A 27,380-nucleotide genomic window follows, 5' to 3' on the forward strand; every position below is an offset into this window, starting at 1 on the left:
CAATGAATATTGAAACTTCATTTGCAATTGTGACTATGAGTTTGGGAAAAAAATTCGTAAGAGCTACATGAAAGTTAAAACTAAAGTTAATTTCATTTTCTGAATAAAAGTTTCCAGCATTTGTCATAAAAAATTTTTTTGAACATTCATGCCAAACTCTTTTATTTATGGCTCTCAAAGTATAGAAAAAAAAAATTTAACTTTTAGCTCCAAATTTTTTTAGGTAAGTTGAGCTTTTGCACGAATTACTAGCTATTCTTTCTAATTATAATATATGTTATTATTAATTAATTTATATTTTTAAAGAGTTAATTAAAATATTAATTTTTTAAAAATACATCTTTCTAACCATATGCTTGAATATAATAAATATAAATATTTGGCTTATTTAAAACAATTCTATTAATTAAGAGAAAGGTGTAATTTAAAAAATATGTAACATGTATCTAATATTTTTTATTCTAAATTAAAAAAATTTTTAAAAAAATGATCTATATGGTTTGGAGGTATATATTTTATAATTTTTTTTTGTAGGAATAAGTTTTCCTTTACCTACTGTGGCAACCTCAGACCAAGGTCCAACGGCAAGTTTTCAAACAGAGACACCAACGATTCCTATCCTGTGAGAGGATCCTTGTTGCTCACTCGCTTGTTTAATTAATTCCACTTAGTCATCTTCAACACTCATTGTCTATAAGCCCCAGTCTACAGTCCGACTCTCCGTCCCGTCAAAACCATGCGGTGGCCGGGGGCCAGATCTGGCGGCTTGGGCATCGCCGCCATGTCCTACGTCGCCATCGATTACCTCCGACACATATCACCGACCTGGCACTCGCTGCTGCAACCAGCTCTGTGGTTCCTCCTTGCCTTGATTGCCATATCTCGCATCCCCTTCTACAAGCACTGGTCCGCTGAATTTCGTGCGGCGATCCCGTTCGTCGCTTCCATGGTCTTCATGCTCTCAGCTTTCCTTGTAGAGGTTATATCTGTTCGCTCTGTCACTGCCGTGCTCGGCCTCGATTGGCACCGGTAAATATCTCTGTATTTTTTCTGGTGTCTATTACGATCTTTCCTTCGTGAATTGGATTAAATGAACTTCATTTTCAGCTATTCTAGCACACAATTGTATGATATGCAGATCAATTTAATTTCATTTCCACTTTGTTGAGTCCATTTAGGTCCGCGCCTTGCGGTATGTTTCTTTGAAGCTTAGTGCACTATGTAATCTTGGCCACTTTTCATCACTGATTGAGTATGTAGGCCGATGTAATTTTCTGATAAAACTTGCTACTTCATCTGTCAGGATTCTGGGTAGAGGATCTGGTAATCAGAAATATATGGTGTTGAATTCATAAATGTCACTCGTATAACATCTGACAACACTTCAAATTGCGTGTAAATACAATACATTTTGTGGCGTCAGTTATTTTCTCTGTTTTTCCTTATTTTTTTAAGGCTTCTGTTTCACATTTTGGATTCAGTATTGGCGATTCTGAAATCTTGTTAGAAATATGGATTTAAGACAAATCTTGGACGAGTAGCTTAACTAGTTTCTTTTCATTTCAGGTGTAGTCAATAACTATAAGGAGCTCTGATATATTATATTAATGGCCACAATATGACAGTTTAACAATGACAGTGAGTTGTAAAAAGAAGAAGCAGAAGAACAACAACAACAACAATGATAGTGATCTAGTAGCACATACATTTCGAGTTTGAAAATAACTTGGGCCATTCTCGTTGAGTTAGTTGGTTTCCAGTCTGTACATTAGAGAGGACTCAAGCTTATTAGGGACCATTGTTGGCGGAGATAAAATAAATGAGGTTTTTTTGTACACTTTGTATCTTTTTGCAGCATATGCTTAATATTGTAGTTAACAAAACCAAAGCAAGATAATATTTTCTCCAAAGGATGAAACATTTTCATGGTCTATCGTTGTTCAACTCTGAGCTTTAGAGCACTTACGATATGTAAGAGATTGGTGTAGGACAAGGTAGAAATGGGGAAGAAGGAGGAAGAGGAAGAGGAAGAGATAGAAAGTAAGGAGGGAGAATTAGAGAGAAACAGGGAAAGTGATTGCAAATTCTCAAAATTATGGTATTCAATAGGCAAAAAGGTGTCTACATTAAACTAAACCTAAGGGCTACTTATGGAGCCCAGAGTATTGAAATAATGAAAATAATCTAAACTATCCAAGATAAAATGAGATAATCCTAAATAAGATAGAGTAATAGGATAAAGCTTATAAGTCTTCATCCAGCTATATTCATTTAAAAGATCATCTAAATATGCTAATTAAAATAACTATTTAAAAAAAAAATTCAGGTTACCATGAGTATTAGGGGTTCTCGTCCTTCAAGCAATGACTGATATTTCGATTCTTAAGCTTTCAGGTGTTTAACTCCTTGGGCTAACCAAATTGCGGGGAATCCACCATTTGCCCTCTGTATTTTGAGAAAGATTAGTCTTTGCTGCTGTTGGGGGATACTCCTAATCTCACAAGAAAAAAATAAAAGCTATTTAAAAATTTAGTTATCTTAAAATAAAGATAAAATAGCCCTAATTCTGGTTCCCATCAGAAGATGGCTCACAGCTCATTTTGGAGAAGTGATGAGTGATTGGCAGGATTTCTGCAGTAGGAACTGCAACTAGGTTCCAAGTAAATTCACTAGTATTGGGGCCTAGCTACCTCAATGTTCAGTGACTTCAAAAGTTTCCTTATTTAACCATCTGGCAAAATCATTAAGCCTGTTTTATTGTGATTTTCAAATGAACATGGCCCGTGTTTCTTTTAATCAGTTCAATATTTTCTTCAACAAAAGAAATTTTTCTAATAATCAACTTGTGTGTGATTACTAGTTGCTAATATCTATTTCTTTTCATAAGCAGTGTATGTGTTCAGCCTATTTCACATTGGCAACGCTTTAAACTCCTGCAGTATTTTCATAGAAAATATTGATACTAATTTTCTTCTTTTACTTGTGACAGTAATACACCTCCTCTGCCAGACACTGGCCAGTGGTTGATCCTGGCATTAAATGAAAAACTTCCTCAATTAGTTGTTGACATATTAAGAGCACGTATTGTTGGACTACACCATTACCTGATGTTGTTTATGATGCTGGCATTCTCTGTGTTGTTTGACTCTGTAAAAGCTCCAGGCTTCGGACTAGGTGCAAGATATATGTTTACAATGGCAATTGGTCGCCTTCTTCGTGTTATAACTTTTGCATCTACAATTGTGCCATCAGCCAGGCCTTGGTGTGCCACCATGAAGTACAGAATTGCAGCATATCCTCATCCTTGGGCTCAGAAATATTATGCTCCTTATGCTTCAGACCATCATGCTATCAGCCAGTTGATTAAACAAGATTTAGCTTACGGTATGCAGTGCATTAGTCCATTTGGTTTCATTTTTTTCTCCTAAAATTGTTTTAAAAAAAAAATCAAAAAGCTGATTTGCACTTCTGGTGTTAGTTCAGTGCTGCCTACAATGTATCAACACCTTGCCTAGTTACATGTGATATTTTCTATTGGAAAATGAAAGAGAAATATATTATTAAAATTTATAATTATTAAATTTCAATTTTAAAATTTATTTAAATATGGTATTAATATAATATTGTTGTTGCTGTTGCTGTTGTATTACATTAATAAATTTATAATATGGATGTTTAGATTTATCTCATGATTGATAATAATGCGAGTTAGGTGTGGTACCAGTACACTCTGGATTGATGCCCTTCTTTTTTGGGGGGTTGAATTGGGCACAAACAGTTTCCTGGACTTCTAAATGTGTGTATATGGATATTAATGTGTGTATGTGCCTGCCTGTATTTGTGCTTGTCCTGGTATCTCTGAATCCGCTTTCTTTGATATTTTCTTTGTTGCACTGAAAATCCTGCAAATACTTAACGTACTGTTCTTCCCAGTTGACATTGGAAAACCTACCATCGATTACCAGCCAGATTGGGGTAGAATGAGCTTTTTAATTGATTTTCTGCGACCTACAGCCTCAGACGGATCTAAATGGTACAATCTCTTAAAGAAAGCTGAAGGTGGGTGCAATGACCTCATATATAGTGGCCACATGCTTGTTGCTGTACTTACAGCTATGGCTTGGACGGTATGATATGTAGTTCATTGCAAGACTGTATTACTTAGGTCTTGTTTGTTTGGTAGAAATAAATGGAATGGAATGAATTGAAAAAAATTAAAGGTAAAAATAAGATGATTAAATGTGAAAGGGGATGGGTAAACCAAATTCATAAGGGAGAAGGGTAATTTAATTCATGGGATTGAGAGTCATGATTTATGAGATTTTTAAAGAGGGTAATGATTTTTACATTTGTATTACATAATATTGAGTTTTGTCATGCTTATCACGAGGGAAGAGGGTGATTTAGTATATTTTTGTTTTGAATTTTTCAATCAATTACATTCCATTTCTTTCTACCAACCAAATGGGACCTTGATCCTTTTTGTGACTTCCAAAATTTTGAGCTTAGAGTGAGGAGAGACTTTTTCTTCTCTATATTTTTAAAGAAGCTGAAACTATTTGCAGGAAGCTTATGGAGGTGTTAGTTCAGCTTTTATATGGCTTCTTGTATTACACAGTGCTCAGAGAGAAATAAGAGAACGCCATCATTACTCTGTAGACTGCATTGTAGCCATCTATGTGGGGATCCTCTTGTGGAAGGTGACAGGTTTCATCTGGTCAAGACAAGCCGACGCGAAGCTGACTAAGCTTGAGAAAATTCAAGGTAAACTTATCCAAGCTGCAAAGGATTCAGACATTGATGAAGTGAGAGACCTTCTGAAAGACATTGGGTTATCTAGTGAAGAGAACAAGAATCCGGGTGCTAAAGAACAATATCCATGGTGGTTCACTTGTGCTACAATGTTCTTCGCACTTACAATAGTTGTTCTAGCTTTCATATTGACAAGTGATGGGTGATCCTCTCAGGACAGGAATTGTTTTCCATGGGGTTGACATTGAACTTTCTGCAAGCATTTTTCACCCTTTTATTTTTCTGGTAGAATTATCAGCGGTATTTCTTCTGTTATTTCACTTTAAAAGTGTCAAGCACAAGGCATGTACATGTTTTGACAAGTGTTAGCCATGGATAGGGAGAAATTGAGGGGAAATTTTCATCTAAAAATGCGATTGATCGAGGGTATATCCCTTCTAATTTTTAGTCTGTTTGGGTTGGAGTTGTCGAAACTGAAGTTTTCATAAATTGAAATTTGTAATTTGAAATTGGGATAGAAGTTAATTGTTATAACATGATTTATGTTTTGATAATTTTTTTCTTAAAAAATTAATTTAATAAATTGAAATTTGTTTGAATGATATTTCAATGACAATTTCAAAAGCTCGCGTATACCAATAGTAAAAATGATTAGAGAGAAGAGAGAGAGAGAGATGATACGTATTTGATAAATAAAAAAGTAATTTTTAAAAAGGATATGAGAAATGTACTTGTTTCATTTTCTTTTTAAATACATTTCTCTCTCTATATTTTTAATAGAAAACACTTTTTTACATACCAAACATGCACTTAATTTAGTAGTAGAGATCACAAGAGAGGATAAGGGTAACACATAATTTCTAGCTGGTCAAAAAAAATTAAATAGCATTAAATCTACTAATGCAACTTATCTCAATAAGCACTAAAATGCAACTTCTGAGCTAACCTTTATTTTGAACAAGAAGCCATTTCTCTCCAATTTTTATCCAAGCATGATTTTTTTGGCCCCAATCCTAATTGTAGGTTCAAAACCTTGATCTGGACTACCAAAATCTTTGTTTGAAGGTTAACGAAACATAGCCTTTCGTTCGAAAATGTATCATAACTTTTTTTTAGTTATTTATAGTCATTATTCTATTGGAAGTAATTTTGTTCAAAATACTATTGGTCATTAAATGTAGGCAATTAATGTATGATAACTTTTTTTTGGTTGAAAAATGTATGGTAACTTTGTAAGGTAGGCATTGAGCTCCTCAAAATGTATGCACGTTCACTTTGGGCCTGATTAAGCAGTGCAAAGTTTGGCCAAACTAACTGGGGGAAAGAGATGTTATAACATTGCAAATCAATGTTTAAATTCTCATTAAAAGATTTGCTTATATTTAATATTTAATAATGACTTAAATAAAAGTGTATTCAATAGAAAGATACTTATAACCCATGAGTAACTTTGAAAAAAAAAAAACTAGGGGAAAAACAAGAAACCATGCCAAGCTGTGCTATGGGATATATACACTAGCCCACATTATACACTTGGGAAGAATTATGCTCTTTTTTTTTTTTTTTTGGGCCAAAGGGGAGAATTATGCTTAAGGATCTTGAAATTCAGAAATAATTTTGCAGGACCTTGGTCCTTTTCACCCCAAAAGAAAAGGAAAAAAAGTGTATTGACCAAAATGCTCTTGATCAATTGAAAAACAAAATTCCCTCTTCCCTCCCTTGTTTTCATTGTTGGCAGTGCCGCAATAGTATCGCAGGTACCACTGGCACCTGTTTGGACTCATATTTGCAATTTAATTTTCAAGAAAATTTGCTTTGCCTAGTTATAATTTTTCTGACCAAATAAGTATAGCCATGATTCTCTCTTTAAATTTTACATATAGTACAATAAATTGTTTTTAACCAACTATGTTACAATGAAAAAATTAAAGGGAATTTTTTGGTATGTTAATGAGAAATTTGAAAGTTGAAATTTGAAAATTAAAAATTGAAACATGCTTTGAAAAAGAATAATAATTTTACAGAACTGAATGATCCATTGGAAACGCGTGAGATCGGTCAATCTAATTTTCGTGTTCCGGGCTTCTAGCAATTAACCAAATTTCCGTCTTCACGTTCGCACTTACACATCATAACGGTAAGTAGGACCTTACTAGTAACTAGTAAGTCAAGCTAGGTCTGTGTCAAAATCAAAAATATAATTTTGTCCAAAAAAAAATTATATTCCCTTCTATTTCATTTAAAAATCACATTCTAGAATGTTCATTTAATTTTATTTATAAATCATGATGCAGTTTTTTAGATAATATTTAAAAAAATTTAAAATTACCATTCATGAGAGAAAAAATATAACATTAATTTTTAAATTTATTATATGAGAGCATATTTAAAATTTTACACATTTTTGTTCCTTCTACTTTTTTTTTGTATTATTAATGAAGTTAGTAGAAATTACTTATAAAAGAATTGAGGAAGTAGGCTGTAATCAGTAAGTCCTTCCATTTTTATTTGTAGAAAAAGCTATCACTTTTTACTTTTTTTTATATAAGCAAAATCACTTATTTCAATAAGCATTTATTATATATTTTTTAAATCACCCCTCATAATTTATATTAATAAAAAATAATTAATGTATGCTTATGTTGATTAACATGGTGTATTTTAGTCTAATTTTTTTATTTTCAAACATAATTATTATGGTCAATTAATTTTTTTAAACTGTATGATATAATTTTTTATATATATAAAAATAGAGGAAGTACTTGATAGAACTCTCCATGCAAACCTAGAATGGCAGGCTTGATCATGTTAAGGAGGATAGTAAATTTGTTCAATTACTAACTCATCAAGCATCACATAACTCTTTAATAGCGTTATTTTTTGTGATCAATTGTTAGGGTGCAGATCCTACTCTCTTTAAACTATAATATAGATATAGATTGGTCTAAAATATATGACATTTATATATTTTAAGAAAAATTAATTATTTAATTTTTATAATTTTGATTCAGTCATAACTCAATCTTTAAACTTTAATTCTTACAACTCAATTCTTAATATTTTTAATCATTTAAATATTAGTCCCTATATCTTAAAAATTTAAATTATGTTAAAATTTATTACTAATATTTTAAATTAATAAATCCTTTTAATTTTTATAAATATTATAAATGTTAAAAGTTTAAAATATTTTTTATTTTTATAATTGTATTTTTAAAAATATAAAAAATTAATATTTAAGTAGTTAAAACTATAAGAACTGAGTTGTAAGAAACAAAATTTAGAGACTAAGTTACATTTGAATTAAAACTATAAGTGTTGAATTACAATAAGTCAAAATTTAAGAACTGAATTATAATTAGGTGTTGTTATTATTGTGTGAGTGTGTCAAAATATGAATTTCTCATTGCTTACATGAGAGGAGAGGTCTCAGCAATATTTATGAAAATATTTTTGACAAAATTCAAAAATATTTATTTAAAAGAGTTTTTTAGAAAATCCTTCATTTATCTTACTTTAAATTTAAATTCAAATCATAAACTTATTGTCCTTGGTTAGCTTGTCAGAAAACGTCAGCCATAATTTAACTTCCCATTGTTATATCCTAATAGGCCATCTAATTACTACATTCAGATAGGCCTTTTAATTCTTTTGCAACATTCAAAACCGCATGCCTTGATGATGTTTTATTCCATTCAAATTGTGAAGTAATGATGACTTTGTAAACTTGCTGGAAACAAAATCATACAACAAAAGGTATGACTCTAAAAATAAAAAGCTTAATTACAAGCTTAGGAATTCTAACTCTAAGTTCAAAAAGAAAGGAAATTGTTATATCTATGGTAAATAAAGGCATCATGCTGCTCAGTGCAAGAGAAGAGCTAAAGGAGATAATCCTCCTAAGCTAAATGTTAATTTGGTTCAAGGAGATGTAAACAATGATGAAGAGATCATTGTTTCTATGATTTCCAGGCTCTTGTTGTTTTTGATGTGAAAAAATGGATGGTAGAGTCTAGGGCTACCAAGCACATTTGTGCAAATAGGGATATGTTTTCTTCTTATATTCCTATCAAGGAAGGTGAAGATCGAGTTTGTCTTGCTGACTCTCAAACTGCAAAAGTTCAAGGGAAAGGGAAAGTTGATATTAAACTCACATCTGAAAAAGTGCTATCTCTCAATGATGTTCTATATGTGCCAGATGTTAGAGCAAATTTGATTTCTGTGGCTCTACTAAAGAAGGTCGAGGTTAAAGTGTCATTTGAATCTGATAAAATTATAATGATAAAAAATAATGTATTTGTGGGAAATGGCTATTGTAACCAAGGACTGTTTGTGTTAGATGTTGTTGATAAAATGAATAAGAATGCATCCTCTTCTGATTATTTTTATGCTTATATGGTTGATTCATTTGATTTATGGCATTCTAGGTTAAGTCATGTTAGTAAAAGTTATATAATAAATATGCAACATCTTGAATTAATTTCTAAACTTAAAGATAATGATTCAAATAAATGTGAAGTATGTGCAAAAACTGAGCAAATTAAAAAAATCTCATTTTTCTACCCAAAGAGAAACTAAGTTACTATCTTTGATACACACTAATTTGAAAAATTTAAAACAAACAATGACTAGAGAAGGTAAGAATTATGATATTACTTTTATTGATTATTTTTCAAGATATACCAAAGTATATTTATTAAAAAATAAATATGAAACTTTTGAAAAATTTCTTTTATATAAATCAGAGGTAGAAAATCAGTTAAATAGAAAAATTAAAAGAGTAAGCTCAGATAGAGGAGGGGAGTATATTTTATTAAATGATTTTTGTGAAAAAAAATGTATTATTCATAAAGTAACTCCTCCTTACTCGCCTGAGTCTAATGGTGTTGCAGAAAGGAAAAATAGAATCTTAAAAGAAATGATGAATGCTATGTTTGTAAGTTCTTCTGCATCAGATAATCTATGAGGTAAAGCATTATTATTTGCTTGTTTTTTATAAAATAGAATTTCTTATAAGAAGTTGAATAAAACCACTTATGAGCTTTGGAAAGGTTTTCCTCCAAATCTTAATTATTTGAAAGTGTGGGGGTGTCTTGCAAAATTTTTATTACCTAACCCTAAAAAGAGAAAATTGGGTTCTAAAACTTCTGATTGTATATTTACTAGTTATGATGAACACAGTGCTACTTATAGATTTCTAGTTTTAAAAAGTGGTATTCTGGATTACAATACTATTATAGAGACCAAAAATGCAAAGTTTTTTGAAAGTGTTTTTCCTTTAAAGGAATAACTTTTACCTTAAAGAGGAGAAAATTTTCCTTCTTCTTCTAAACAAATTTCAAATAAAAATTTAAGTGAAGGTTTAAGAAGAAGTAAAAGGCAAAGAAAGGAAAATACTTTTGGAGATGATTTTTATATTTATTTAATACAAAATGAATCATGTAATTTTTATGAGGCCATTTCTTCTCTTGATACTCATCTTTGAAAAGAAGCTATAAAAGCTTAAATTGATTCTCTTAATCAGAATAAAACTTGGGTTTTGGTAGATTTACCTATAGGTGCGAAACCTATTGGGTGTTAATGGGTTTTTAGGAAAAAAAAATATTTTCCTGATGATTCTATTGATAAATTCAAAGCAAGGTTGGTTGCTAAAGGTTTTACATAAAAAAAAATGTTGATTATTTTGACACCTTTTTTCCAGTAACAAGAATTTCTTCTATAAGAATTTTTATTGCTTTGGTTTCAGTTTACAAGTTATTTATTCACCAAATGGATATTAAAATTATATTTTTAAATGGTGATTTAGAAGAAGAGATATATATGGTGCAACCTGAAGGATGTGTAGTTTCTGGCCAAGAAAATAAAGTTTGTAAATTGGTTAAATCTTTATATGGCTTGAAACAAGCTCCTAAATAAATGGAATGAAAAATTAGATCATGTATTGACAAGTGGTGATTTTTCAATCGTTGAAATGGAAAGATGTGTTTATACAAAATCTATAAATAATGATTATGTGATTATCTGTCTTTACGTGGATGACATGCTTATTTTTGGTACAAGCATGGATATTGTTTTTGAAATTAAATGCTTTCTTTCATTAAATTTTAATATGAAAGATATAGATGAAGCAAAAGTTGTTTTGGGTGTCAAAATCATAAGGAAGGATGATGGTATTTTTTTTTCTCAAGAACATTATGTTGAAAAAATATTTAAAAAGTTTGGTCATTTTGATGAGTCTTATTTGACTACTTCTTATGATTTAAGTGTGCTATTAGTTAAAAACAAAGGTGATCCAATGGCTCAATCTAAGTATACACAGATCATTGGAAGTCTATTACATTTGGTGAAGTTTGCCAAGCCAGATATAGCATATACTGTATATAAATTGAGCAGATATACACATTACTTAGGAAGTAAACATTGGATAGCTCTAATAAGAGTAATGAATTATTTGAGAGGTGCCATGAATTATGGTACATTTTATAGTGGATTTCCTACTGTATTAGAAGGGTACAGTGATGCTAACTAGGTCTCAAATTCAGAAGAGACAAAATCCACTAGTAGGTATATATTCATTCTTGGTCGTGGTACAGTAACCTGGAGGTCAGCCAAAAAAAATATTATGACAAAATCCTTAAGGGATTCTAAATTTATTGCTATGGAGTTGGTTGGTATTAAATTTGAGTGGTTGAAAAACTTCTTAGCAAATATTTCTTTAGGTGAAAAATTAACACCATAGTATCTTTACATTGTGATAGTCAATTAGTGATAGCTACAGCTAAAAATAAGACCTTTAATGACAAGAGTAGGTATATTTGATTGAGACATAATATTATAAGGTAGCTGCTTAAAAATGGAGTCATCTTAATCGATTATGTAAGATTAGAAGTGAATCTAGCTGATTTGTTGACTAAACCCCTAAGGAAGAAACAAATTATAGAAACATTGAGGGAAATGGGACTTAAGCCAATTCGAAACTAACAATGATGGTAATCCAACCTTTACGATTGGTAATCCCATGAAGAAGGTTTATATGGGTAAGAATAAATCATTTGTTAGTTCTATTAATATTAAAATTATTTTGTCCCTCTTCATATAGTGTATGAGAAAGTGTTAGAATGCATTATTGGTGAGGCAAAGCAAAGCTCTTAATGATTTTATGTTCCTTGTAGAAGGTGTATTAATTGCAGATACAATTGATGAAATCACCTAGACAAATGTGGAGTAGGGCCACTCCTATGAGATCATGACGAAATCTCTAGAGCATTTATTGAAATACTAGGCACACATATAGCCGTCAAAGCGCAAAACCACCATTAATACTAGAAATTGTAAGGGCATAATTTGACTGATAAGGCCTCTAGTATACACCCAAGAGTTGTTAGTTCATAGAAGCATGCTTCACTAACTTCTCTGTGTACTAAGTAGTATTGGTCTAAGTCTGGTTCATAGTCCAAAAGACACCAAATTTAATATGGTTATACTTATAATTGTAACTTAGATGATAAGGTTCTTTGGACTTATGTAGGGAATTGTTGTTATTACTGTGTTAATGTGTCAAAAGATGAATTTCCCATTGCTTACATGAGAGGAGAGGTCTTAGCAATATTTATAAAAATATTTTTGACAAAATTTAAAAATATTTATTTAAAAAACTCTTCATTTACGTTAGTTTAAATTTAAATTCAAATAATAAACTTATTGTCCTTGATTAGCTTGTCAGAAAACGTCAGCCATAATTTAACTTTCCATTGCTATATCCTAATAGGCCATCTAATTACTACATTCAAATTGGCCTTTTAATTCTTTTGCAATGTTGAAAACCACATGCCATGATGATATTTTATTCCATTCAAATTGTGAAGTAATGATGACTTTTTAAATGGATATGCTCGTATTGATTTTCAATATTCTCATACGGTGAATTTGTCTTTATTTACACATTATTGTTTTAATGGTTACTTATAGAGTTTTATTGCAACTGGTGAAATCATGGTGCTGTTCATGAAGCATAAATCATTCTTATAAATAGCCACATGTGCATGAGACAAAATGTTAAGCTTTTGAGTTTTTGAACAACCCTCACTTCCTCTCTTGTGTATTGTTTCTTGAGTTCAAATTTTTTAAAATTATTTTTATTATTCTGTCACCCTATTTATTTTACAGGAGGGTTTCACTTAATCTTAGAAAGTTCTGACAATTGTGTCAAAATTATTCTTAAGGACAATGTCTTTCAACACGACTCAGAATAAATTTTACACTGCTACCACCAACATTAGGTCAAAATTACTGGAATCGAATGATTAATTTTTCTAAAAATAAAATATAAATAAAAAATTAAAAAATATATATGCATTAATTTTTGGGTACCTTAAAATGATTATTAGATAAGATTAATGTTTAAATAAGGGTATTTTAGTTTAATACAAATAACTTAATGATCAATTAATGTTTTAAAGGATGGAAATGAATTATTTAAATTTAAAGTAAAAGAAAAATTTGTATTTTATGATTATTAATTTTACGGGAAGTTTGTATGGGCTTCTAAATTTTTTAAAAAAATGTATCTGTAATTAACCTTCCCACCTGCCATGTAAATTCTATTCATACGTGATATCTATCATCTCCCAATTACTTTTGCCTGATATGAAGGATTTAAAAAAAATGCAAATTTTTAAACTTGGCGAGTAAGTTGTCTTTATATTTATTGTTTATTTCTTTTGCTAGATACCATTCTAGAATTTTCAGTAACATGCTTTTGCTCTGAAGCCAGCTTAACCGTAAAACTTGGGAAGGAAGTTTCTTTTCTTTCTTTTTTTTTCTTTTTGTTTTTTGGGCCAACAACTTGGATAGCAAGTTTCCAAACTGTATAATATAAAATCATAGCCTTAGCCCTTTTTTTTATGCAAAAAATCATAGGCTTAGCTTTAATTTTGTACTGCACTGAGAAAAGTTCCCAGAAGATCCCTCCTTTTTCACGCGCTTTAGCTGGTGACTCTCAACTCCATACGTGTTCAAATATCACTGGACTGGACCTCCCACATCATCTTTTAATTTACGGAGAATTTCAATAAAAATCTCTTAATCATATTTAATTACGATCAAAACTCTTAAGTTTCTAAAATTTTACTGTAAAAATTCAGTAATATTAATTTAATATTAAATTTATGAGAAAAATAATAAAATTATCCTTCATTAAAATTAATATCACAAATGTCCTATGTTACTTATTCATTTACTTACTAAATATTATTAATTACCCATCTTTACTTGTTTATATTTTTAGAATAAAATTAAGTAAAAGTTTGATAATAAATAAGTAAGTAGGACAATTAACAATAGTTCAAAAGTAAATAAACAAGAATCAACAAGTTATTTTAAAATGATTTAAATACCTAACATGAAAATAAGTTAAGTAATATAATTACTAATATTTTGTAAGTAACTAAAAAGATAAAATTGGATAATTAATGAGTAAAATAAGGAAGTTTTGGTAGTAATTTAAAAGAGGGATAATTTTATTATTTTTCTTAGAAATTTAATTTTAAATTAGTACTCTTAAACTGCAATAAAATTTTAAAAATTTAAAGACTTTAAATATAAATAAGTTTAATCAAGTACTATTTAATCTTCTTTATAAGTCATTTTTATTAATCTTATCAATATCAATATAAAAAAAATACAAAGGAATAAAAGTGTAGAATTTTAAATATGTTCTATATAATAAATTTAAAAAGTAATATTATATTATTTTTTTATAAAAGATAATTTTAAAAATGTTTTTTAAATATTATCTAAAAAAATTATACCATAATTTAAAAATAAGATCAAATAAAATTTTTAAACTGTGTCCGGGAATTAAAACAAGTATCTTTTATTAAAATTTTCCCTTTAATTTATCTTAATTTTCACTGCTTATTTGTGACTCCTTATAAAAGGTTGGGTAGGTAGGTTGTCAGAAGGTAAAGCTTCAAGTGATTCAGTCAGTCCTAGCGCTTTCTCTACCCTTTCACGAGTGCCACCCCTCTCTCTCTTGTTCATGCACGTCAAGCATCGTCGTCGTCTCCCTCAAATTCTCTCATTGCCCTTTCCAACGCAACCATGGCGGATCCACCTTTTAAGCGGAAACGTATGCCGGTGGGATACAGATTCCATCCGACGGAAGAAGAGCTCGTCGCTTACTACCTTCACCACAGATTGAAGGCTGATAATCCATCCATTAACGTCGCCATCCCTGAGATTGACGTTTGCAAGTTCGAACCCTGGGATTTGTTAGGTATCCTTCTATAATTCTTTTGTTTTAATTTTGTTTTTTTTAATACTTCGCAATCTTACCCTGTGGCGTTCGATTTTGCTTCTCCTCCAGCTTGGGCTGCTAAATTGACTTCGGTGATCAAGTTCGATGACTCAGAATGCTATTTCTTCACCCCTTGTGATTATAAGTACTCTAAAAGTACTCGGTTGAACAGGACAACGTCGCTCGGCTTCTGGAAAGTCACCGGCAAAGACAGGAATATTTGTGATCGAGACACCAACAACGTCATTGGGATAAAAAGGATTTTAATTTTTCACGAAGAACGTTTTTCATTGTAAAAATAGATGATGTCTGGAAGGATGGGGTGGGTATTAAAATGGAGACTAAATGAACACTCTCATAAATTTAAAGAACAGATCACTCAATATTGTAGTGGTGGTTTCAGTACTGAAGTCAACGCAATTGATGCTGCGATTTTGCCATGTATAAAAGTTTTGGATAAGTTCAAAATTTTTATATATGATAAACCGAAGTATGTACTTCGCACGGATAGTAACGCCATTGTTACTTTCTATAATAGAATCCCTCAAAAGGCTTACAACGCTAATAGATAGATTTTATTCACTGATTATCTGATTTCTTTAAATACAATTGTTAATTGAACATATTAAAGGAGTTGATAATGTATCTGCTGATTTGCTTTTCAGGATTCTCGCCCATGAAAAGGAGAATTTTCAGAATGGCAACAGGCAGAGGACAAGCATAAACTCAATCCTCTAAGAAATCGGAGAAGATTGAAATGTTTTCCTTCGAAAAATATTTCATACCAGCCATGGTCTCTTCGTGATCCATAAATTTTTGCTTCCTTAATAATGCGAAACAGCTAACTTTGCCTCAGCAATCCCTCATTAATGCTATCTGGCAAGCAAAACACAAACCAGAAGAGATGGTTAATGCGCTTAACGCATTACACGTGCATCTTCTAGATTTGAACTCGACCTCTCATAGTAAGAGTGCGTCAGTAAGGAAAGAGCAGGTCCATCGCACCCCTTAAAGCATTCAAGCTCTCAGTCGTTTGAGATTATTTCAGAGTCATCCTCACAGATGATTTCCTCTGGAACTGAAACACCCACTGACGAATTACCTTTGTTGCAGGAACAGGTGGATTCAATAACTGAAGTCCTAAGTTCAGTCATACAACAAAAGCTAAACCTGGAATTCACGTTCCAAAAAACCTTGTTGTCTTTAAATGTCCCTTGTTCCTCGAACAGTGACCCAGCCAAAGAAGAAATTAAATTACTTCTATGCCCCTCGTTTAGAAAGCAGTTCACCGATCTACTTCCTGATAATATTTTGTAGATTATCTCTAGACAAGCCATCCAAAAACAAAGAGATACCCTTCTCTCTGTCCAAAAACAGCAAAACGAATTTTGCTTTGTCCACCAAGCACCTGGATTGGGATAAGCCCACATCCGCAAGACCTTCCATGTCGGTCTGCAACTTAAGGTGCACCAAATTTGGCCAGCTATTATTGATTTAACAATGTTCAATTTTGAAAAGCTCTTTCATTTTGGATTGATTAGAGAAATCTTCTTCCCACCAAGATTTCAAGCTAGCAGACATTACAGATGGAGTCATCTCTTGACCTCCGTCTTTGATCATTTCTACGATGATCCAGCAGGCTTTACCCTAAACATAGCATCATCTCTACCTCTTCATGAGATCAGCGAAACACCAGAGCGCCCTCATTTTAAAGTTAAGGTTCGTCTCAGATGGGTTCATGTCAAGCGTGGAAATCAACTCTCTCATGGCACTCCATTCAGTCCCCTTGACTATGTCAACCTCGACGAAGTCTTACTGAGAAGCTTCGATGGTTTTTCTCTGAGTCTACTCGAAGAAATTGCACGCAATCACATAGTCATCATGGATGAAATTCTTTTTGGAGAAGATTCAACCATCAAGGTGTTGTGTGTGTGTCAAAAGTCCCACATTGCTTCAATAAAGAACTCTCTTAGTATATAAATATTAAAGAATGAAATGAGTTAATAAAATGGGCTTAGAGAGTGTCGGAAATTGTGTTTTAGGGTTAATAATCGTTCTATGCACATTGTTATTTAATAAATTTTTTTATTATCATATCAATTGCATGTTTAATATGATAACTATATCCTTGGACAAATTATAGTGATTGTCATAAATGTTCCTGATCGATCATCTATGAGGGATCATAGATAAAATAAGACTAGTATGACTTTGATTAATTATAAATATACAAATTAAAGTCATAGACACTTGAAAGAGTACAAGGTGCTAGACCGACTCATTATGAGAAAGCTGCATGGTATAAGTTATAAGCTTATCTCATATATAACTATATCACTAAATCCTTTGACCAGAGATCATCATGGATTCCTACATGATGACCATTGAACTTTGATCTAGTCAAAAGTCACCTTTGATCGGGTGATCATAAAAGGCTATGATTGAGTTTAGTGATATTCATGCAAAGGAATATGAGTGGTTAAGATGAAATTTATCCCTCACATTAAGTGAGAGATATTACTGGGCCCCTTGATGCATAATACTGAGAAAATATATGATCATACTACAATGAAAAAGATTTTTTCATTACTCCTGTCCGTCTACTCAAAGATCGAGAAAGTAACAGTCAAGTAAAAGAGAATGACAATTTCATCTCTCACACTTGATCAAAATATCGCATGACAAAAGAGATGTGATACAGTTGCATATAGGTTACATCAGATCATCAATCCCTATGTGAATTGAGTAGTTGTAATGTCTTGCTAAAGATCATTTATGACTTGTGAGTTAATAGCGTAATTAGCCTACTACCAATTTCATGTGCCTACAGGGTCACACACAAAAATAACCTAACTCGAGCTATATTGTCTAAGTTCATTGAATTTGGAATATGTTTAGATTCAATGAATGCAATATAAGGTTTTTGAATTATATATATGTGAATATTTATTTAATAAATATTTATATATATTTATATGAAATATAAAATTTAAAATATAATTATATATATATATATATATATATGTTTTCGAAATATATATATTCATATGTGTGTATGAAAATAAGCTTTTACTAATAATTGTACTCTAGTAATATATATTTCTGTTACTTCATCTTTAAATGATAATTTATTAATTTCAGTATCTATTAAAACTTTACTTATTAATGATATTCTTAACACTCCTTCTGTTAATATTGATTCTATAGGGTGTTTCTTTTCTAATACTACACAAGCATATTTTTCTTGTTTTTTAAATTTTACAAGTTAATGATCTTTGGCTAATATTATTATTAGTTATTAATCTTCTTGAATTGTTTTTATTTTCATAATATCCTACTATATTATCTAATTCTAATCTTAATTGTTTAAGCATTATTATTCTTGTTGGATCTAATTCAATTTCTTGTAATACAGGCATAAAATGTTTATCAATTGTTAATTTGCCTTTATTTCTTTTATAAATTTTATATTCATTTGTAAATACTAGTCCTATCATGATAGTTATACTTATTGTTCTTGATCCTGATAATAATTTTATTCCTCCTAATTTATGATATATTGACAAGGTTTTATTTATATTTTTATCAACTCTTGAAATACAAAAGTTAGTATTTACTGTAAATTTTAACTTATGATATATTAAATTTTTAGTTAATATTTCTAAAATACTGTCTTCAACACTACTTATTATTTTTCCATCAATTATTAATAATTCTATTGGTGAATTTCTTCCTTCTTGAAAATAATCTTTTAATTTTCCTAAATATAAGTTATACAATTATACAAATATTAGAAGAAGTTTCTCCATGAATATTATAAAAACAATTGAACCAAAAATGTATGAAGTAGAACAAAATAAAATTCTAGAAAGTTCTTATATTCCAATAGAAAATTTGTCATGTATTTTAGTACCTTTCTTATTAGGAGGAGAAGGAGATAGTATAAGTAATCAAGCAAATTGAACAAATATATTTTTAATGAAACAATTAGATTGTTATATAAATGAAAATATAAAAGATTTAGAACATCTATTTAATAAAAAAGAAATAATAAGAATGTTATTAGAAGAAGTACAAATAATGTTAGAAAAAGAAAACCCTAGAGAAAAAATGAAAAGACTTAAAGAATATGCTAAATCTTTAGAACAAAAAGTATCTGACATAAAGAAAGATTATAATAAAAAATTAGATGAAATAAAACATGATACAAAAAGATTAAGAACTGAACAAAGTATGATAAGTCATAATATTTATAAAATAATAGAATACTTAAGAATAAATTCTCATAATAAAGTAGAAGAAGAATGGTATCAAGTAAATATGATGAGAATAGTTAAAGATGAACATATGACTGAAAAAAAATAAGAAATAGAAAGAGAATTAAGAGGAGAAAATGAAATAGATGAAGAAGAATGGGAGAGTATAAATAGAGTTGCAGAAATAATGTTAGAAAATTATAATTATAAATTTAAAAATAAAATTCAACAAAAACCACAACAAAGTGTAAAAATAAATATGGCTCAAGCAATAGATAAAATAGAAAATAAAATAGAAGGTCAATCAGACGAATTAGAAATAGAATTACAAAAATTATTAAAAAATGAAGAAAATGAAGAAAGAGAAGAATTAGGAAAAATAAAACAAGAATACAAATATTTGATAAATAATAATTATGATGAAGGATTTATAAATATGCAAAATTTACAATTAGTAATCCATAAACAACAACAATAATAACAACCCTATCGAATGCCTCAAAACTTTATACCACCAAATTTAGATTATTCATCTTATAATAATAGAAATGTAAAATCTAGTAAAATATCAGAAGAACTGATAGATGAAAGAATGTTAAAACCAGATAAGAGAGAAGTATATTATGAAACAGACTTTGTAAAACTAAATAAAATAGATTGTAATAATATACCTTTTCAAGCTATATTCAATATATAAAAAAAATAATGAATTTATACCAACACCTTTAGCACAATATGAAAGTAAACAAATATCAAATTTAAAAATATGGTTGGATTTAGATTGTAATTTAGATAATGGTAAAATAATAAAAGAATGGGGAAAATCAATATTAATAGCATTAACAGGAAAAAATGTAGACATATAAACTGTAACTATATTAATAGAAGCAACATTTGTAGGAAATGTACAAAATTGGTGAAAAAGTAAATCTCATGAATTTAGAGAAAATTTTAGAAAGCCAGATAAAAGTTATGAAAATAAAAGAGAATATTATGCAATGATTATAGAAAAATATCAAAAAGCTTTAAGAAATGAATTTACAGGAGTAACACAGGATATTAATGAAGTAAGTAAAAAAAATACAATAAAAATATTACATGAAATATAATTATATTTTTTAGAACCAGAATATCTAAATACTTTTATATGTGAATACAAAAAATATTATTATGAAGCAAGGCTTGGAGACTTAAAAGAAGAAAGATTTTATTTAGAACTATTTTATAGAAAATTATCAAAATTATTATTAGATACAATTGTGAACACTGTATTTTGTCTGAACATTTCTTTAATTTAATAAAAATAATAATAAATAACCAAAAATATATATAAAGATACAAAAATGAAATTTAATCCTTTTTTAGGATTATATTTTTAAAAAAATAATTTTAACAAAATAAAAAAAATCTTGTTTAAATCTTTTAAATCTCTCCTAAATTATCCCAACCCTTCAAAAATATTGAGAATTAATTTTTTTTTAGACTCAAATATTTTTAAATTTCTCTCCTTAAATCTTTTTGTTCTCCATTTAAATATATATATATATATATATTTTAAAATTAAATTTTCCTTTCCCTCCTTTAATATAAAAAAACATTAAAAAAAAGAAGAATGGATTGAAAAAGGGACATGCATGTACGGAGCTTGAGCACGGAGCAGAAAATGCAGTTATGCACACTGAAGAAGCACACAGAAAACACAGCACCCACACGCTAGCTGAAAAAGAGCACAAATAAAAGACACAAGAGAGAGAACGCAGACTCACACAGAAAAAGAAGTTTGGCACGAATGAGAGAGGAGGAGACATGCATGGCATTCTGTAGCTTCAATGATAAACCGAGCTCTCATGAAAAGCAAGAGGAGGAGACCGAGAATGGGGGGACGAAGAGAAAAGAGCAGACGCAGAAAACAGCAATAAAAAGGAGGAGAGATCAAAATTGGAGGGGGAGAAAAATGAAGAAAAAATAGAGCATGGACGGCGTTCAAAACAGAGCATGAAAATGGAAAGGAAGAGACAGAGAAACACTAGAAGAAGGAGAGCTAAGAAGTTTGAGGATGACTAAATAGAGAAGCTGAACGAGAGAGAGCCCAGAATAGGGACAAAAAAATGAGGAGAGACAAAGACGAAGAGAAGAGAACACAGCTGGACAAAAAATGAAAAAAATAGAGCACGAAAAAAAATTGAAAAAAGAGAGGGAGAGACCGAAAAAAATTGAGAAAAAAAAGAGAGAGCATAAAGCCATAGAGACGAAGAGGAGGCAACACAAAAAAAAAAGAGACCGAAAGAGTGAGAGTGACCGAGAAAGAGAAGAGAAAGCACGAGAATGAGCTCCTTCTTCACTAGGGTCTACTTCTGGATCTTGCTAAGGAGTGTGAAGGAAGGAGAATGAATGAGAAGGAAACGCATGAACAATAGCATGCATGCACACTCACACAAGTTTGGGATGTTTTGCAAGCAATAAAGATGTTCTCTTCTTCCTCTGCTCCTCCCTTCAGAACCAGAAACATGTTCAAAACTTGAAGTCGAGGTGATGAAAGCGTTGTCTTAAGAGGAAGAAAAATGTGTATCTGCTCAGCTAATATTTAAATCATGTCATCTCCCTTATTTTGGATTCATTGATGAACATATATATATATATATATTGATAGATATTAAGAGTGTGAACTGATCCAAATGTTTGTTTAGGCATTAAAAAAATTCAGGAATCAAATACTTTTATATAGAATTTAGAACATATCTGAGAGGTGTTTGGAAAAATAAAAAAAAGCCTATAAAAATATTAATAATTTGTGAGGTTGATTGTAGTTTGGGGCCGCATCTATTATGGTTATGATCTTGCTAAAAGTTTATGCTAAATTTGATTTTTTTTAGAATATATCATTAAGTAGAAAGAATAGTGAATTATTAAATTAATTTATTCTTTCCATTTACTTTATTGCATAAATTGTTTAGCTAACCATAATATTATGCACCGATTACAAATATAAATATTTTGATCATCTATTTGTTATGTGAGATTTTAAAAATCTTCGTAGGCATTTAGAATGATCTCATACCGTGTAAATTAATAAGATTTCACAGGTATGAAAATCAATTTTGTATGTATTTATATGAGTTTCAAATGCCTATTATTAAAATTAATTCTCTTTTTATAATAAATATTTAAGTCTCATGTGAGATTTTAAAAATTTTTGTATAGACTTAAATTAATCACATTATCGTGTAGGATAATAAATCCATGCAGATATCATGATTCACAATTTATATGGTAAACAAATAAATAAATTTTGTAAATAAAATAATAAATATTTTTTATGATTTTAATTAATTAAATTAATAAATTTGAATTATAATCACATTTTTTAATTAGATCTTTTGGTCATGTGAGATTTTTGAAACTCCGTAGACCTTTAGGATAATCGTATTATCGTGTAAGTCAATAAAGTTTTGCAGGTATAACGATTAAGATTTTTATATTTAAAAATATGTATTATATAATTACGCATTAAAATATATTTAAAATAAATATTATTTAAACCTTTTATTGTGAGAGATTTTGAATCTCTACAGATATTTAGAATAATCTCATATCGTGTAAATCAATAAGGTTTTGCAGATATGAGAGTAAAATTTATATGTTAATATGGGCTCCAAAGGCCCATCATTAAAGTTAACTCTCTTTTTATAATACAAATTAATAATTTAAGTTTCATGTGAGATTTCAAGAATCTTCATAGAGATTTAAATTAATCACCTTATCATGTGAGATAATAAGTCCTCGCAGATATAGTGATTCTCAAGTTTTATGATAAATAAATGATCTTTGTAAATAATAATATAATACACAATTTAGAAAAATTAACTAGTCAAATTAATGCATTTAAATTGTAATCATATTTACTGATTATATCTTTTAGTCATGTAAAATTTTTAAATCTTCGTAGACTTTTAAGATAATCGTATTATTGTATGAGTCGATAAGACTCTGCAGATATAGCGATATATTTTTAAATATATATATATATATATTATTAAATCAATCAAATAAATTTAATTCTTTTATCTTGAGAGATTTTGAAATCTTAGCAGATATATAGAATGATTGCATTATCGTATGAGCCAATAAGGCTTTGTAGGAACTGCGATTAAATTTCCAATCATAAAATATAAAAAAATAATTTTAAACCCTTTTCTTTTCCAAAAATTCAAAAATTGAGAAAATAATTGAAATTAAATTACTTTTTGCAATTTAAAACACACATATCAAAATTTTAGAAATTATTTTATTTGTAAAATGGTGAATTATTTCTGATTAATGTCGCTTTAAAAAAAATATTTTCACCCACAAACTTATAAGCTCGAACTACGTGGACTTTGATCCCTACCGTAAGGTACGTAAGCCTCAGATTCAAATTCTGAGTCAAGTCCTCCCTTGTAAAAAAATAAATATTTTTCACTTAATTCTTATCATTTTTTAAACACATGAATATAAAAAGGATCATTAAAATAATTATAAAACTATATTAATAAAGCACAACAAACTTCAAGTAACCGTTCTGACAAACGGGTGTTGTGGGGTGCCTAACACCCTCCCCACACTCAACCGATTCCCGAACCTATTTTTTATTTTCGCAGACCACTCTTATCCACCATTAAACGGTTTCCCAATATTTTTCTCAAAATTTTGGTGGTGACTCCCATCTCTCCAATCTTCTTCCCGAAGGTTGGAACCTCCGCTCTCACGCTGTCCACGTCGCATTTCTAGGTGCAACAACAATATTAGAAGATTATTATAATGCTTATGAAATAACTTCACAAGGAGAAGAAATAATAGATGATTTTAAGGCATGGACTGATAAATGTTTTAAATAAGGTAGATACTATAGGAAGATAAGAATTATTTTTAAGAAAATATATAGCTGTTAAATGTAAAAATGCATGGAGGAATATGAAATATTATAAAACTAATAAAACTATATTAAGATGTGGAGAAATAATGAAAGGACATAAATGGGGATGTAAACTAGAAAAATAAGAAAGAAAAAGAAACAAAAGAAAATTGAAAATAAAATTTAAAAAATATCCAAAAGAAAAATATTATAAAAAACATAGTAAATATAAACCAAGAAAATTTTTTAAAAGAAAAGGAAAACAAAGGATAAATTATAATAAAAAAATCTAAAAAATGTAAATGTTATAATTGTGAAGAATTAGGACATATATCACCAAACTGTCTAAGTAAAAAAGATAAAAAAATTATGAAAATAATGGAAGAAGCCTATAAAGAAAATTTAGAACTTATAGGATATGATAAAAAATTATCTGAAATAGAAAATAAATTAAATGATTCAGATATAGAAATTTATAAAGTAAAATTATTAGTGAAACTGAAACTGAATCAGAAGAAGAAATGAGTTATATGTATATAATGAATAGATTAAAAGATGAACCTGAGAGTAGTAATCAAAATAAATATAAGGAATATGAAGAAGTTGTAAGTGCAGAAGAAGAAATAGTTTAAAAGAGAATAACTTTTAATAAAAAACAATATGAAAAGATAAGAGATTCAAAATTAAATTTAAAACCTAAAGAATTAGAAAAATGAAAGTTTTATGAATAAAGGAGGAAAACTTGTAAAATTTAAAAAATAAAAAAAAATATGCTTGTGTAGTATTAGAAAAGAAACACCCTATAGAATCAACATTAACAAAAGGAGTGTTAAGAATACCATTAATAAGTAAAGCATTAGTAGATGCACAAATTAATAAATTATCATTTAAAGATGAAGTAATAGAAATATATATTGCTGGAGTATAATTATTAGTAAAAGCTTATTTTTAAAAAGAAAAAATTCACCAATAGAATTATTAATAACTTATGGAAGAATAATAAGTAACGTGAAAGATAGTATTTTAGCAAAATCAACTGAAAACTTAATATATCAAAAATTAAAATTTACTATAAACACTAATTTCTGTATTTCAAGAGCTAATGAAAATATGAATAAAATCTTGTTAATATATCATAAATTAGAAAGAATAAAATTATTATCAAGATCAAGAACAATAAGTATAACTGCCATAATAGGACTAGTATTTATAAATGAATATAAAATTTATAAAAAAAATAAAGGTAAATTAACATAATAGGACTAGTATTTACAAATGAATATAAAATTTATAAAAAAAATAAAGGTAAATTAACAATTGACAAACATTTTATGCTTGTATTACAAAAAATTAAATTAGATCCAACAAGAATAACAATACCTGAACAATTAAGATTAAAATTAGATAATATAGTACGATATTATTCAAATGAAAACAATTCAAGAAGATTAATAACTAATAATAATATTGGCCAAAGATCATTGAGGATTAGTACACCAACATTAAATATTAATATAAATCAACCTATTGGAATGAGTTTTAGTTTTGAACCAAGACCCTCTACTAATACAGGCCCAATAAGAGGAGTATCTAGAGAAGAAAGATTATTATTAAGATCTAAAAGTAAAATACTTATAACTTTAAATTTAGAATTATTAAAACCTAAAACACCAATAGAAAATGATAAAGCAAATTGGATAGAAATAATAGCCTTAGTAGATCCAAGAGAAGAAAAAAGTATAATATAATTAAATTTGACAAATAACAATTTAGAAGTGACAAATGAAGGAAACAGAACAATTTCATCTATAGAAATAAATAATAGAGATGTGATAACTGTAAAATTTTAGATAATAGATAATAATAATAATCAATGTAAAATAATTTTAGGAAATGATTTCTTAGAACAAGTAAAACCATAGAAAATACAAAAAGAAAGAATTATGATAAATATTAATTATCAAATAATAGTAATTCAAAAAATAAAATTGATATGACAAAACTATATTATATATTAATAAAATTTAATTATTAAAAATATAGATCAAGAAAATATCATGCTTTAATTGATACAGGAGCAAATATCTCAGTAGCAAAAGCAAATATATTACCAGATGAATTATAGAAAAAGAAAAATAAAATATTAAGAATGCAAGGAGTAGGACAAGAAATAAATTATATAGAATTAGAAGTAAGAGATATTATCATAAAAATAGGAGAATATGAATTGAAAATTAAAAAATTAAATCAATATAATGACAATTCATGTGATGTAATATTAGGAATAGATTTTATTGAACAATATTATTCAATACATATGTTTAAAAAGTAATAATACTAACAATGCATTGTAAACACCAAGCATGGGGAGTAAGAGTGACTAAACCTTATAGTAGAAGAGATGAAAAATTTCAAAAGAAAATAGAAGAATATAAAGTACAATTTCTACCAAATAAAAAACATTTGTATAATAATGAAGTTATAAATTCAGTAAAACTATTGAATACTGCAAAAGAAATAAAATAAATTGAACAAAGATTATTAAAAAATTATAATCCTTTAGTTCATTGAAAAAAATCTAAACCTTTAGTAAAAATAAAATTAAGAGACTATAGCAAAGAGATAAATTGTAAACCTTACCCATGGACAGAAAACGATAAAAAAAATTTATTATGTATATAAATGAAATGAAACTATATGATCTAATAAGAAAAAGTATATCTGAATATTTATCACCTGCCATGATAGTAGTTAAACATAGTGAAGAAAAAAGAAAAAAATTAAGATTAGTTATAAATTATAAAAAACTAAATGAATTATCAATAAGAAATAGGCATTCAATACCAAAAATAGATTTGTTGTTTAATTTAATAAGAGAAAAAAATATATTTAATAAATTTGATTGTAAATCTGAATTTTTTCAAATAAAATTAGAAGAAGAGAGTAAAAAATATATTGCTTTTAATACATCAAAAAGATTGTATGAATAGAATGTATAATAGGACTTCATAATAGCCCTAGTATATTTTAAAAGTATGTGACAAAATTATTATTACCAGTAAAAAATTTTGCTGTAATATATATAGATAATATTTTAATATTCTCAAAACAAAAAAAAAACACTTAGAGAAATTTATAGATCTTATAGAAGAAAAAGGATTAAACATATCACCTAAGAAAGCTA

General features: G+C 28.7%; 2 protein-coding genes across 4 annotated transcripts; both read left to right on the forward strand.

Moving 5' to 3' along the window:
- The first annotated feature begins 584 nt into the window (after positions 1-584).
- LOC129304124 (protein PHLOEM UNLOADING MODULATOR-like) lies at positions 585-5,199 on the forward strand. Its single transcript, XM_054943782.1, has 4 exons — positions 585-1,029; positions 2,990-3,384; positions 3,934-4,127; positions 4,566-5,199. The coding sequence occupies exons 1-4, from the start codon at positions 737-739 to the stop codon at positions 4,956-4,958; spliced, it is 1,275 nt and encodes a 424-aa protein (XP_054799757.1). The 5' UTR covers positions 585-736; the 3' UTR covers positions 4,959-5,199.
- Positions 5,200-14,732: 9,533 nt separating this feature from the next.
- Positions 14,733-17,149, forward strand: LOC129322879 (NAC domain-containing protein 62-like). Of its 3 annotated transcripts, none has more exons than XR_008596304.1 (3): positions 14,733-15,028; positions 15,119-16,043; positions 16,163-17,149. XR_008596304.1 is itself a non-coding variant. In XM_054969336.1 (3 exons), exons 1-2 carry the CDS (start codon positions 14,854-14,856, stop codon positions 15,343-15,345), a joined length of 402 nt encoding a protein of 133 aa, XP_054825311.1. In that variant the 5' UTR covers positions 14,733-14,853; the 3' UTR covers positions 15,346-15,371; positions 15,715-17,149. The 3 variants fall into 3 exon arrangements, 2 of the variants coding, with proteins under 2 accessions (XP_054825311.1, XP_054825303.1); XM_054969336.1 differs by having other exon boundaries at positions 15,119-15,371; positions 15,715-17,149; XM_054969328.1 differs by having other exon boundaries at positions 15,119-17,149.
- The last annotated feature ends 10,231 nt before the right edge of the window (positions 17,150-27,380 follow it).

The sequence above is a fragment of the Prosopis cineraria genome, unplaced genomic scaffold (assembly GCF_029017545.1).
Source record: "Prosopis cineraria cultivar Desert tree isolate PC_DT_omini unplaced genomic scaffold, ASM2901754v1 PC1, whole genome shotgun sequence".
Taxonomy (NCBI): domain Eukaryota; kingdom Viridiplantae; phylum Streptophyta; class Magnoliopsida; order Fabales; family Fabaceae; genus Prosopis; species Prosopis cineraria.